Genomic DNA, 13,177 nt, shown 5'->3' with positions numbered 1-13,177 from the left:
AAGGGCATCCGTTCCACACCTGCTGTCACTAACCTCCAATGAGCCATGCATAAATACTGTGATGTAATCTACCGATTATAACCATTCTCTGGTGAGGAAGTAGAAATATTCTTCATAATAATTACACCTTAGTTATGTGAACAGTTTGATCTCTCGATTCAAAGCATATGTAAAGGCAAAGCAAAAATTAATTTCATGGAATTTTCAGAAGGGAAATATGGAGGATATCTAATAGTCTTTTGCGTAAAGCCTATAAGATCACCCCGAAAATAACAACAGAATTCACTACTACCAGATACTAAACGTATAATCTGGTAATCTTCACTGGGTAATAGGTGCTCCAGAAGACCTTATACATTTGCTCTATTCTTTTAACCATGAACCTACAGAGTATGTACTCTAGTTTAACACACAAGATAGAGAATTTTTCTCATTGATTTATTGTTGTTTGTTGTGCACCTGAAACAAATATCTGCAGGTTTCTTGTGGTTTACATGCTCATGGCTGACAATTGGGAGGTCTGTAACTCTCTCTCTCTCTCTAACTCTCACTCTCTCTCACCTAAGTATCGTTCGGTAGCTTGCCCAAAGAAAGATCCATTCCAGGCTAGTTTTTGATTACTTTATAAGGTTCAACATCAGAATCTGACAAAACTCAAAGAGGATGTCAAACTTTTTCTAGAGATGTTTTCAAAAATTGAAAGATGCCTCCATCCACCTCCACCAATCTCCTCTGCCAACAGCCACCTTCCAGCCAATCAAGCCCATCCAGAGGGCCCCTCTTTCACCTACCCTGGACACCTCACAGACTGGAGTATGCTGTTGCCCAAATTACATGTCTCCTAATTTAAACGACAACTTGATCAGTGCCACTTATTCCACTCGTCTGGCCGCCATCTTTTCCTTACCCTACAATATGATAAACAGTCCATTATTGTCACCGCCGTTCGTTAGTGTTTGAACTTCCAGACTATCAAGAGACAGTTTGTCTTTCTGTCTTGTTTGTTACGTTATCGATATAGTTCCAGCCAGTGCCATGAGATAAGAAGAATGTGTGGATGTTGTTTTGTAGATATAGCAATCGTATTTACCAAGAAATAATTTGTATCTTTGGGCACTAAAACCGTATTGGCAGTAGTGAGTAACATCACTGATTTCAAGGGACAGATGGAATGAAATCGAGAATCTCCGAGGATAGTCTCCTCATTCGCCCTCCAGCACTAGTTATTTCCACCAATGAGGCATTAACTGTAGCATCACCAAAAAAGAGCACAGCCAGCTTGAATGGCGTGCCACCAAAAGAATCACCGTTCATGCCCACCGAAGTTTCTAATAGACTATGCACGGTATTCCTTACAAACTGGGTACTTGATCCTTCCTAAAATGTCATGCCAGAAAGAGTTAAGTATCACAGTTTAAAGGACCGCAGCTGATTAAAGCTCTCAGCACCATTGTAAGACTTATTTTGAATTGGCACTCCACAATTGGTCTGGTTACCTAATAGCAATGCAGGGACCTACAACTGATCTTATTTCCCCAAGGAATCAGAACCATTATGGGACAGAAATTAATTTCTAGCCCCAAATAAACCAAGGGGTTATTCTTCATGGGTCCGGTCATGAGGCACAACTCGCGACCAATCTCTGCCAGTGCCACAGCTGAGAGCTCCTGAGCAACCACTCGTCCATCTCGGAAGTAATGGAGCACCTACAGCCTTGAACACATTTGCCACCATTAACTTGGTGCATCTCAGTACTAAAACTAAGCCACAGTTATCTACTGTACTCTTCAATCTCACTGAGTTGTACAATTGTGAGCAAATCATTAGTAAAAAATTTTATTCTCTCTCTCTCTCTCTCTCTCAGAGGATCTCTCTCTCTCTCTCTCTCTCTACACCTTCTCTTGTCGATAATCACCTCGATTTTGTTTGAATGCAGAAGGTGGGACGAAGTAAATGGAAACGTAAGAAGATCAGAGATAGAGAGCCTTAGATATTCTGACGGATTTAGAAGTAATATTCCTTGTAACCCTCGCCTTTGTTTTATTGCCTTTCACGGACTCAAGATTGACAGAAAATGGGCAAAAAGAAAAAAACTAGATGTTTATATCCTCAATGAGTGACGTGATTTTACTCTGGCAACAGTAAACCCCTACTTATCTTATTTTTATTTATTTGTGATGTTACATTACTTATATCTTTATATACTGTAATTAGTAGGAGTAACTTGGTAAGTATAATAGAAAGAATTTTGTGAATCAATTAATGATCAAGTAATGTCCATATTAGAGCTAGACGCTCCTGGCACGCTTGGCACAATGCCTCAATTGAGGAGAATATCCCAAAACCTAAAAAAACGAGGAGGTTGATGGTCACCTCTCTCACCACTATTTCACACCTTGTCACTAAGCTAAAATGGGCTAGAACTGCCCTCTAGCCTCACAAGCTAAAGGACACATCCTAGCCCTTATGCGTTTTACTGCACTCCTTAACCCTTCAGGTTATTTATTGTCTAACATGTTGTGTGGTATAAACTAAGAAATTGTGCAGTCTGTAATAATATTGAATTGTAGCTAAATCATGGTCCCTTAAGTTGATGCTACGGCAGTGTGATACTAGATCACGTTAATAACCAGATGCAATTTTACATGTAACACTTGTCTAGGAATGAAATTTCACTGTCATAGAGACAGCAAATAGATATCCGTAGACACCTTTTGAGTAGTGTTAGGATTCTCTTTAGTAAGTAAGCTAGTAAAACTCGTATCCCCATTATAGCAGTTAGATAGGTCACCATAGTTAGTGGCATTGCAAGGGCAAAACCAATTCAGGGAGGGGAGTTAAGTAGTCGAGATGAACAGTTTGCTTAGTACAGGCCTTCACGCCCAAAAGGGAATGAAAGCCTTATTAAGGGGGGGAGCTATTATAAATATTACCTTTTCTCGTCTCTCCAGCCTATTATCTTGGGGTCTAGATTTCTTTGAGGCTGGGCAGACCAAACGGGGGTTAGAGTACGGGGTCCTGACCCCCCTTAGTCGTGCGATGTAGGGAACTGTTTGAGAGGAAGAGGCAGATTGAGGAATAAGCTGAATTAGTCATGGCAGGAAGTAGGCATGCTAGGTTGATTTTTTAATATTCTAACCACATGACCTGGTTTCCTGTGAACCTCTTTTGCTGGCTGTTAATTTGCTTTCAGCACCCCTGGGGATGTCGCTCCACCCTCCGAAGTTCAGGGAGGTCCAACACACTAGAATTTGACCTCACTCCTTCGCTAGCCACCGAGGTGAAAAGTCGTCTCCCTTTAGCACCAGCCCTTGTTGCCCTGTCTTTGTCCACTGGGAGCCACGTGTGTGCAATTGTTAAGCCAGGCTGACTGAATCAATCTCATTGCAATTGAACTCAACTGCACAGATGTTATAGATATGTCTGGATTTTAGCAATTAATGCCAGGGTCTGTTTCTTTCACTTGAATCTCTCATTTTTTCCCGTTGTTTCAATATTTCCACTCTCCCAAGTCAAGCCCCTTTGTCTACAAACCCAGCATGTGCTTTTCCCTCATGACTTTAGTCCAATACTGAGTAAATTTTGCCTAATGATATAAGTTAAAGCATTCCCCCATTGTGTTAAACTCGGGCTAATTAAATCTAGAGTAATACTTTCCTCCATGGTACAAAATTATTTCAAGTGAGAGAATCTTTTATGTCTGTGAATACTTATCTGGAAATCTTTTCCAGAGTCTGATTATCTGGCCCCTCATGTCCTGCAACCTGCACCTTGTGATCGTTTGCCTCAGAGGAATTCATCTTATTCTTGCCAACAGCATGACTACTTCGGAAACTGATATTCATCAAGAGCCATGTGTTATTGTGTGACTCTTATTGCTATCTTTTGTTGGGCTGTAGCCTCACCAGATTTATTGCATTTCATTTGTAATTACAATTACTGCAGCACATTGAGTATGCAATTGATGGTTGAATTGCAAGCCCACCAAAATTAATTCTAGTTATTTGAGTTATCTAAATAAAGTAATTAAGATAATCACTGGTTTCCTGGCGAGCTACCATTCATTTTGCTTGTTTAAATGTAAATTATGAGGTTAGTGGGATCACTGTTTACATTTATTGCTTATGTACTTGGATCTGGGTGTTGGCCCAAAAGGCAAACCTCAATTAAAGTTCATTTCAAATCTTCCAAACTGACCCATCATGTAACAATGTATATATATATATATCTATATATATATATATATATATATATATATATATATATATATATATATATATATATTTATCTTGTGCTGTTTTTCTTTGTACCACATATGATTCTCTGTTTCTGTCTTTGACTTTCACTTGATAATAACTGGGGACTCAGTAAAGTTAGGTTGAAATTGTTATTAAGATTTTTCACTTTCAGGAAATTCACTGGTTTTTCAAAGTTTAATCTTAACCTTGCACACGGCCAGCCACACTGGACTTAGAAATTTCTTGATGTTAAGAGAGAGGGAGTGACACAATCCTACCCAATTTGGTTTTCAAGTAGCTCTGACTAAAAATTGATCAGAATGAACTCTGGACCTATGTTGAATAAAACTCCGCCTCCTTGAGGACGTCTATTTACTCTTAATGGTTCAATCTTAACTCCCACTTTTTAGCATACAAATCAGGTAATTTTGCTGACCTATATTATCTATCCTAACTCCTCCTTCCTTTCCCATCTTGGATATTGTTATATTATCTTCATATATCCCATGGCTCATCATTTTAAACTATCATATATCTATCTCTCTCTCTCTTTCATATATATTCATATATATATATATATATATATATATATATATATATATATATATATATATATATATATATATATATATATATATATATATATATATATATATATATATATATATATATATATATATATATATATATATATATATATATATATATATATATATATATATATATATATATATATATATATATATATAAATATATATATATATATATATTATATATATATATATATATATATATATATATATATATATATATATATATATATATAGATAGATAGATAGATATACACATGTGTGTTTAATAAATAACAGTAGATGCACGTGACTTCAGTGTATAAGCGAATCCCACACTAAAATGACAGGCAGAAGTTCAGTACCAAGCGCTTTCACGTTTATTCACGCATCGTCTGGGCACAAGTGAGACACAGATGAAAAGAAGGTTACAAAGTAAACAAAAAGAACAAGAATACCAGATGATCAGTTGTCAAAGGGAAATAAGCAGAAAGATAATCCAGGAAAATCCGGGATCACGCAGTCACAAACTAAAACCATATACTTAACCATAAGAGGTACGAAATCTTACCCTTTAAAATTGCAGAAACATGTATAAACCTGAATATTTGCTTATATATATCAACAACTTTTTTAATTATGAAGGCATCAAGTTTAAACAAACCAAGACTTAAATTCAGAACACTTCTTGCATTTGACTTGATAAAACAAGATTCAATGATATTCCTTTTAACTGTGTTGTTGCACAGGACTAAAGATCTTGCTTCACTCCAGTTAATAGGATGATCTGAATCTCTCGTATGTACGAATAATGCATTCGATATTTGGCCAGTTCTCACTGAATATTGGTGTTGTCTGATTCGCTGTGAAAGTGATTTTCCAGTTTGTCCATAATATATTTTATCACACTTTTTACAAGGAATTTCATAGATGTAGCCAGAGACACCTTTGGGAGAATTTTTTGTTACTAAACTCTTAACATTAAAGTTACTGAAAACAACATTTATGTTGAAAAGCTTTAAAATTCTAGGAATTTCTAAGAACCTTTCATCATACGGTAACTGTAATTTGAATTTATTTGATGTAACTGTCTATAGACATGATAGAAATTTCACCTTTTCAGTCTTTCGAAAATCAACTAACATTGTCTCTTTTGTTCATTATTATTCCAATCATCATCAAAATATTAAATTCTCTGTCTTTTCTGGAATGTTCTTAAGGGTTTTGCGTATTTGTAGCCCGCAATTCATTGATGCTGAGATCAAAACTATTTATGATATTACTTTGAAACTTGAATGCCCAAGGATCTTTGTAGATATAGCATGGAAAAGAGCCAGGAAAACATTTTATTTAACTAATAATAAACTTGAATTCAGCATGCATAATATTCTCAAATTACCGTATGATGAAAGGTTTTTACAAATTCCTAGAATTTTAAAGCTTTTCAACTTAAATGTGGTTTTCAGTAATTTTAATGTTAAAGAGTTTAGTAATAAAAAATTCTCCCAAAGATGTTTCTGGCTGCATCTATGAAATTCCTTGTAAAAAGTATGATAAAATATATTATGGACAAACTGGAAAATCACTTTCATAGCGAATCAGACAACACCAATATTCTGTGAGAACTGGCCAAATATCGAATATATTATTCGTACATATGAGAGATTCAGATCATCCTATTAACTGGAGTGAAACAAGATCTTTAGTCCCGTGCAACGTCAAAGTTAAAAGGAATATCACTGAATCTTGTTTTATCAAGTCAAATAATGAAAGTGTTCTAAATATAAGTCTTGGTTTGTTTAAACTTGATGACTTCATAATTTAAAAAGTTGTCGATAAATATAAGCAAAATTGATATTCAGTTTTATACATGTTTCTGCAATTTGAAAGGGTAAGATTTCGTATCTCTTATGGTTAAGTATATGGTTTTAGTTTGTGACTGCGTGATCCCGGATTTTCCTGGATTACCCTTTTGTTTATTACCCCTTGGCAATTAACCATCTGGTATTCAAGTTTTTACATGCTTTTGGATTTTGTAAGACTAAACTTCTGTATCTCTTGTAGTTTGGTCTATGGTTTTAGTTTGTGACTGCTTGATCCCGGATTATCCTGGATTATCTTTCTGTTTGTTTCCCTTTGACAATTGACCATCTGGTATTCTTGTTCTTTTTGTTTACTTTGTAACCTTCTTTTCATCTGTGTCTCATTTGTGCCCAGACGATGCGTTAATAAACATGAAAGCGCTTGGTACTGAACTTCTGCCTGTCATTTTCCTGTGGGATCGCTTATACATGTGTGGATATATATATATATATATATATATATATATATATATATATATATATATATATATATATATATATATATATATATATATAGATACAACAGAAGAATTCCATGGAAAGCAGAGTCGAATAAGGAATAGGTAGACTAGTGCTTGTGGATACATTTTTCATTGCGACTAGCTTCAGGGGTTCTAACATACCCCATCATCAGGCATCTGAAAATAACAAATAAATACAATAAAAACACTCACTAAAATAAAATAAAAACATATATATATATATATATATATATATATATGTGTATGTGTGTGTGTGTGTGTGTGTATATATATATATATATATATATATAAATATATATATATATATATATATATATATATATATATATATATATATATATATACATATGCCTGAAATTCGTTCCTTTAGTTTTATATTTCTGAAGACATAACTATTGTGCTGGCTATGCCTGTCCGTCTGCACTTTTTTCTGTCCGCACTTTTTTTCTGTCTGCCCTCAGATCTTAAAAACCAAAGGCTAGAGGGCTGCAAATTGGGATGTTGATCATCTGCTCTCTAATCATCAACCATACCAAATTGCAGCCTTCTAGCCCCAGTAGTTTTGATTTTATTTAAGGTTAAAGTTAGTCATAATCGTGCATCTAGCAACGATATAGATAGGCCACCACCAGACTGTGGTTAAAGTTTCATGGGCCGCGGCTTATACGCATTATACAGAGACCACCGAAAGATAGATCTATTTTCTGTGGCCTTGATGATGAGCTGTAGTGGCTGTACAGAAAACCCAATTGCCCCGAAGAAACTTCAGCGCATTTTTTACTTGTTTTCACATGCAGACGAAATTCTTGCTAAACGCTGGCAATATGTTCACAAAACCCAGATAATAACTTCTCTAACTGTTCAGGTCGTCTTCACAGTATAGAGATGCATTTGCGTATAAAGATGCTACAAGTGAGTAAGTTTCAGTTAAACATATATAAGAATGATTAGGGTGCCTTTTTAAAAACTCAAAAGCCATGCACACCTTTCTCACAGTTCCGTCCACTACGTCCAGAAATGAAAACCCTGAGGGTAAAAACCCATTCCCCTTATCCTCTTCCCCACCCCCCACCAAAAAAAAAACAGGAAATAAAAATGAAAGCCATCGAAAACCTTCCATTGCGTAATCTCTGAAGAATTCGTGAACATCTAAAGCAAACGCTTCACAGTGCGGTAGAAATAAAAACGTCCGTTGTTGGAGGGCAAGAAGGAGAAGAAGAAGGAGAGACAAGAAAGGAGTAAGGAATAAATGCAGGTATCTCGTTGGAAGGCAAGAAGAAGAAGAAGGAGAGAGAGGAAAGGAGGAAGGAAGAGATGCGGGTATCTCGTTGTTGGAAGGCAGGAAGAAGAAGAAGGAGAGACAGGAAAGGAGGAAGGAAGGGATACGGGTATCTCGTTGTTGGAAGGCAAGAAGAAGAAGAAAGAGAGGTAGGATAGGAGGAAGGAAGAGATGCGGGTATGTCATTGTTGGAAGGCAAAAAGAAGAAGAAGAAGGAGAGACAGGAGAGGAGGAAGGAAGAGATGCGGGTATCTCGTTGTTGGAAGGCAGGAATAAGAAGGAGAGACAGGAAAGGAGGAAGGAAGGAATGCGGGTATGCCGTTGCTGGAAGGCAAAAAGAAGAAGAAGAAGGAGAGACAGGAGAGGAGGAAGGAAGAGATGCGGGTATCTCGTTGTTGGAGGGCAAGAAGAAGAACAAGAAGGAGAGGCAGGAAAGGAGGAAGGAAGGGATGTGGGTATGTCACCGTTGGAAGGCAAGAAGAAGAAGAAGGAGATACAGGAAAGGAGGAAGGAAGGGATGAGGGTATGTCATTGTTCGAAGACAAGAAGAAGAAGAAGAAGAAAGAGAGACCAGAAAGGGGGAAGGAAGAGATGCGGGTATCTCGTTGTTGGAAGGCAAGAAGAAGAAGGAGGAGAGACAGGAAAGGAGGAAGGAAGGGATGCGGGTATGTCGTTGTTGGAAGGCAAGAAAAAGGAGAAGGAGAGACAGGAAAGGAGGAAGGAAGAGATGTGGGTATCTCTTTGTTGAAAGGCAAGAAGAAGAAGAAGGAGAGACAGGAAAGGAGGAAGGAAGGGATGCGGGTATATCATTGTTGGAAGGAAAGAAGAAGAAGGAGAGACAGAAGAGGAGGAAGGAAGGGATGCGGGTATCTTGTTGTTCGAGGGCAAGAGGAAGAGGAATGAGAGACAGAAAAGGAGGAAGGAAGGGATGCGGGTGTCTCGTTGTTGGAAGGCAAGAAGAAGAAGGAGAGGCAGGAAAGGAGGAAGGAAGGGATGTGGGTATGTCACCGTTGGAAGGCAATAAGAAGAAGAAGGAGATACAGGAAAGGAGGAAGGAAGGGATGCGGGTATGTCATTGTTCGAAGACAAGAAGAAGAAGAAGAAGAAGAAGAAAGACCAGAAAGGGGGAAGGAAGAGATGCGGGTATCTCGTTGTTGGAAGGCAAGAAGAAGAAGGAGGAGAGACAGGAAAGAAGGAAGGAAGGGATGCGGGTATGTCGTTGTGGGAAGGCAAGAAAAAGAAGGAGAAGGAGAGACAGGAAAGGAGGAAGGAAGAGATGTGCGTATCTCTTTGTTGAAAGGCAAGAAGAAGAAGAAGGAGAGACAGGAAAGGAGGAAGGAAGGGATGCGGGTATATCATTGTTGGAAGGAAAGAAGAAGAAGGAGAGACAGGAGAGGAGGAAGGAAGGGATCTCTAGTTGTTGGAAGAAGAAGGAAAGACAGGAGAGGAGGAAAGGAAGAGATGCAGGGGGATTCATCTTGTTTGCTGTTCAAGCAAGAGGAAGAAGAATGAGAGACAGAAAAGGAGGAAGGAAGGGATGTGGGTGTCTCGTTGTTGGAAGGCAAGAAGAAGAAGAAGAGAGGCAGGAAAGGAGGAAGGAAGGGATTGTGGGTATGTCACAAGGAAGGCAATAAGAAGAAGAAGGAGATACAGGAAAGGAGGAAGGAAGGGATTCGGGTATGTCATTGTTGGAAGACAAGAAGAAGAAGAAGAAGAAGAAGGAGAAGACCAGAAAGGGGGAAGGAAGAGATGCAGGAGAGGAGGCAGGGAAGGAATGCGGGTATCTCGTTGTTGGAAGGCAAGAAGAAGAAGGAGGAGAGACAGGAAAGAAGGAAGAAGAAGGGATGCGGGTATGTCGTTGTTGGAAGGCAAGAAAAAAGGAGAACCAGAAGGAGAGACAGGAAAGGAGGAAGGAAGAGATGTGGGTATCTCGTTGTTGGAAGGCAAGAAAAAGAACCAGAAGGAGAGACAGGAAAGGAGGGAGGCAGGGATTCGGGTATGTCATTGTTGGAAGGAAAGAAGAAGAAGAAGAAGAAGAGACAGGAGAGGAGGAAGGAAGAGATGCGGGTATCTCGTTGTTGGAGGGCAAGAAGAAGAAGAAGGAGGAGAGACAGGAAAGGAGGAAGGCAGGGATGTGGGTATGTCGTTGCTGGAAGGAAAGAAGAAGAAGAAGAAGAAGAGACAGGAGAGGAGGAAGGAAGGAATGCGGGTATCTCGTTGTTGGAGGACAAGAAGAACCAGAAGGAGAGACAGGAAAGGAGGAAGGCAGGGATTCGGGTATGTCATTGTTGGAAGGAAAGAAGAAGAAGAAGAAGAAGAAGAGACAGGAGAGGAGGAAGGAAGGAATGCGGGTATCTCGTTGTTGGAAAGAAGAAGAAGAAGAAGAAGGAGAGACAGGGAGGAGGAAGGAAGGAAGAAAGAGACAGAAAAGGATATCTATCTCGTTGTTGGAGGAAGAAAGAAGAACCAGAAGGAGAGGCAGGAAAGGAGGAAGGAAGGGATGTGGGTATGTCACTGTTGGAAGGCAAGAAGAAGAAGAAGAAGGAGAGACAGGAAAGGAGGAAGGAAGAAATGCAGGTATCTCGTTGTTGGAAGGCAAGAGTGAGAATGAAGGAGAGACAGGAAAGGAGGAAGGAAGAAATGAAGATATCTCGTTGTTGGAAGCCAAAAAGAAGAAGAAGAAGAAGGAGAGACAGGAAGAGGAGGAAGGCAGGTATCTCGGGAAGGCAAGAAGAAGAAGATGGAGAGGAAACAGGGGAGGAAGGAAGGAATGCAGGTATCTCGTTGCTGAAGAAGAAGAAGGAGCAAAAAAGAAGAAGGAGATCTCGTTGTTGGAAGAAAAAAGAAGAAGAAGAAGGAAACAGGAAGGAGGAAGGAAGGAATGCAGGTATCTCAGTTGTTGGAAGGCAAGAAGAAGAAGAAGAAGAGAGACAGGAAAGGAAGAATGAAGAAGAATGTGGGTATCTCGTTGTTGGAAGGCAAGAAGGAAGAAGAAGAAGGAAGAAGAATGAAGAAGAAGAAGAGACAGGAAAGGGAGGAAGAAGAAGAAAAAGGAGTATCTATCTTTGTTGGAAGGCAAGAAGAAGAAGAAGAAGACAGGAAAGGAAGAATGAAGGAATGCAGGAAGAGGAGAGACAGGAAGGAAGAATGAATTGAAGAATATCTCGTTGTTGGAAGGCAAGAAGAAGAAGAAGAAGAAGAAGGAAGGAAGAATGAAAAATCAGGAAAGGAAGAAGAAGAATGCAGGTATCTCAAGTTGTTGTTGGAAGGCAAGAAGGAGAAGAAGAAGAAGAATGAAGAATGTGGGTATCTCGTTGTTGGAAGGCAAGAAGGAGAAGAGGGAAGAAGAAGGAGGAAGGAAGGAAGAATGAAGGCAGGGATATCTCATTGTTGGAAGGCAAAGAAGAAGAAGAAGGAGAGACAGGAAGTTGTTGGCAAGGAAGAAGAAGAAGAAGAAGGAATGAAGGAATGCGGGTATCTCGTTGTTGGAAGGCAAGAAGAAGGAGAGACAGGAAAGGAAGAATGAAGGAATGCAGGTATCTCATTGTTGTTGGCAAGAAGAAGAAAAGAAGAATGAAGGAATGTGGGTATCTCGTTGTTGGAAGGCAAGAAGAAGAAGGAGGAAGGAGAGGAAGAATGAAGGAATCTATCTTGTTGTTGGAAGGCAAGAAGAAGAAGAAGGAGAGACAGGAAAGGAAGAATGAAGGAATGCGGGTATCTCGTTGTTGGAAGGCAAGAAGAAGAAGAAGGAGAGACAGGAAGGAAGAATGAAGGAATGCAGGATCTCGTTGTTGGAAAGAAGAAGAAGAAGAAGAAGAGAAGGAAGAATGAAGGAATGCAGGTATCTCATTGTTGGAAGGCAAGAAGAAGAAGAAGAAGAGAAGAAGAGGAAGAAGACAGAAGAAATGAAGGAATGCGGGTATCTCATTGTTGGAAGGCAAGAAGAAGAAGAAGAAGAAGAAGGAAGAAAGAGGAAGGAAAGGAAGAATGAAGGAATGCGGGTATCTCGTTGTTGGAAGGCAAGAAGAAGAAGAAGGAAGAATGAGAATGAAGGGTAAGAAGAAGAAAGGAAGGAGACAGGAAAGGAAGAATGAAGGAATGCCTCGTTGTTGGAAGGCAAGAAGAAGAAGAAGGAGAAGACAGAAAGGAAGAGAAGGAATGAGAGACAGGAAAGGAAGAATGAAGGAATGAAGGAATGGTATCTCGTTGTTGGAAGGCAAGAAGAAGAAGAAGTAGAGACAGGAAAGGAAGAATGAAGGAATGCGGGTATCTCGTTGTTGGAAGGCAAGAAGAAGAAGGAGAGACAGGAAAGGAAGAATGAAGGAATGCGGGTATCTCGTTGTTGGAAGGCAAGAAGAAAAAGAAGAAGAAAAAGGAGACAGGAAAGGAAGAATGAAAGAATGTGGGCATCTCGTTGTTGGAAGGCAAGACGAAGGAGAGACAGGAAAGGAAGAATGAAGGAATGCGGGTATCTCGTTGTTGGAAGGCAAGAAGGAGAAGAAGAGAGAATGAAGGAAGAAGAAAGGAAGAAGAAGAATGAAAGAATGGAAAGGTGAAGGAATCTCGTTGTTGGAAGGCAAGAAGGAGAAGAAGAAAAGGAGACAGGAAAGGAAGAATGAAGGAAGGAAGGAATGCAGGTATCTCGTTGTTGGAAGGCAAGAATAAGAAGAAGGAGAGACAGGAAAGGAAGAATGAAGGAATGCGGGTATCTCGTTGTTGGAAGGCAAGAAGAAGGAATGAAGAGAAG

At 39.2% G+C, this 13,177-nt stretch overlaps 2 protein-coding genes across 2 annotated transcripts; both read left to right on the top strand.

Moving 5' to 3' along the window:
- Positions 1–8,745: 8,745 nt before the first annotated feature.
- Positions 8,746–9,333, top strand: LOC136851025 (regulator of nonsense transcripts 3B-like). Its single transcript, XM_067124999.1, has one exon. It carries the CDS (start codon positions 8,746–8,748, stop codon positions 9,331–9,333), a length of 588 nt encoding a protein of 195 aa, XP_066981100.1.
- Positions 9,334–10,109: 776 nt separating this feature from the next.
- Positions 10,110–11,956, top strand: LOC136851024 (cilia- and flagella-associated protein 251-like). Its single transcript, XM_067124998.1, has 2 exons — positions 10,110–11,143; positions 11,608–11,956. Exons 1-2 carry the CDS (start codon positions 10,110–10,112, stop codon positions 11,954–11,956), a joined length of 1,383 nt encoding a protein of 460 aa, XP_066981099.1.
- Positions 11,957–13,177: the final 1,221 nt, after the last annotated feature.

The sequence above is a fragment of the Macrobrachium rosenbergii genome, chromosome 23 (assembly GCF_040412425.1).
Source record: "Macrobrachium rosenbergii isolate ZJJX-2024 chromosome 23, ASM4041242v1, whole genome shotgun sequence".
NCBI classification, from domain to species: domain Eukaryota; kingdom Metazoa; phylum Arthropoda; class Malacostraca; order Decapoda; family Palaemonidae; genus Macrobrachium; species Macrobrachium rosenbergii.
Note: the sequence above shows the minus strand (reverse complement) of the source record. Positions and strands in the feature narration are given on the sequence as shown.

Excerpts from the sequence above, each read along its gene's own strand:
- LOC136851025 (XM_067124999.1), top strand. The coding sequence starts at position 8,746 with ATGCCGTTGCTGGAAGGCAAAAAGAAGAAGAAGAAGGAGAGACAGGAG.
- LOC136851024 (XM_067124998.1), top strand. The coding sequence starts at position 10,110 with ATGTCATTGTTGGAAGACAAGAAGAAGAAGAAGAAGAAGAAGGAGAAG. Across the intron at positions 11,144-11,607 it reads CAGGAAGAGGAGGAAGGCAG|GCAAGAAGAAGAAGAAGAAG; the intron begins GTATCTCGGGAA and ends CGTTGTTGGAAG.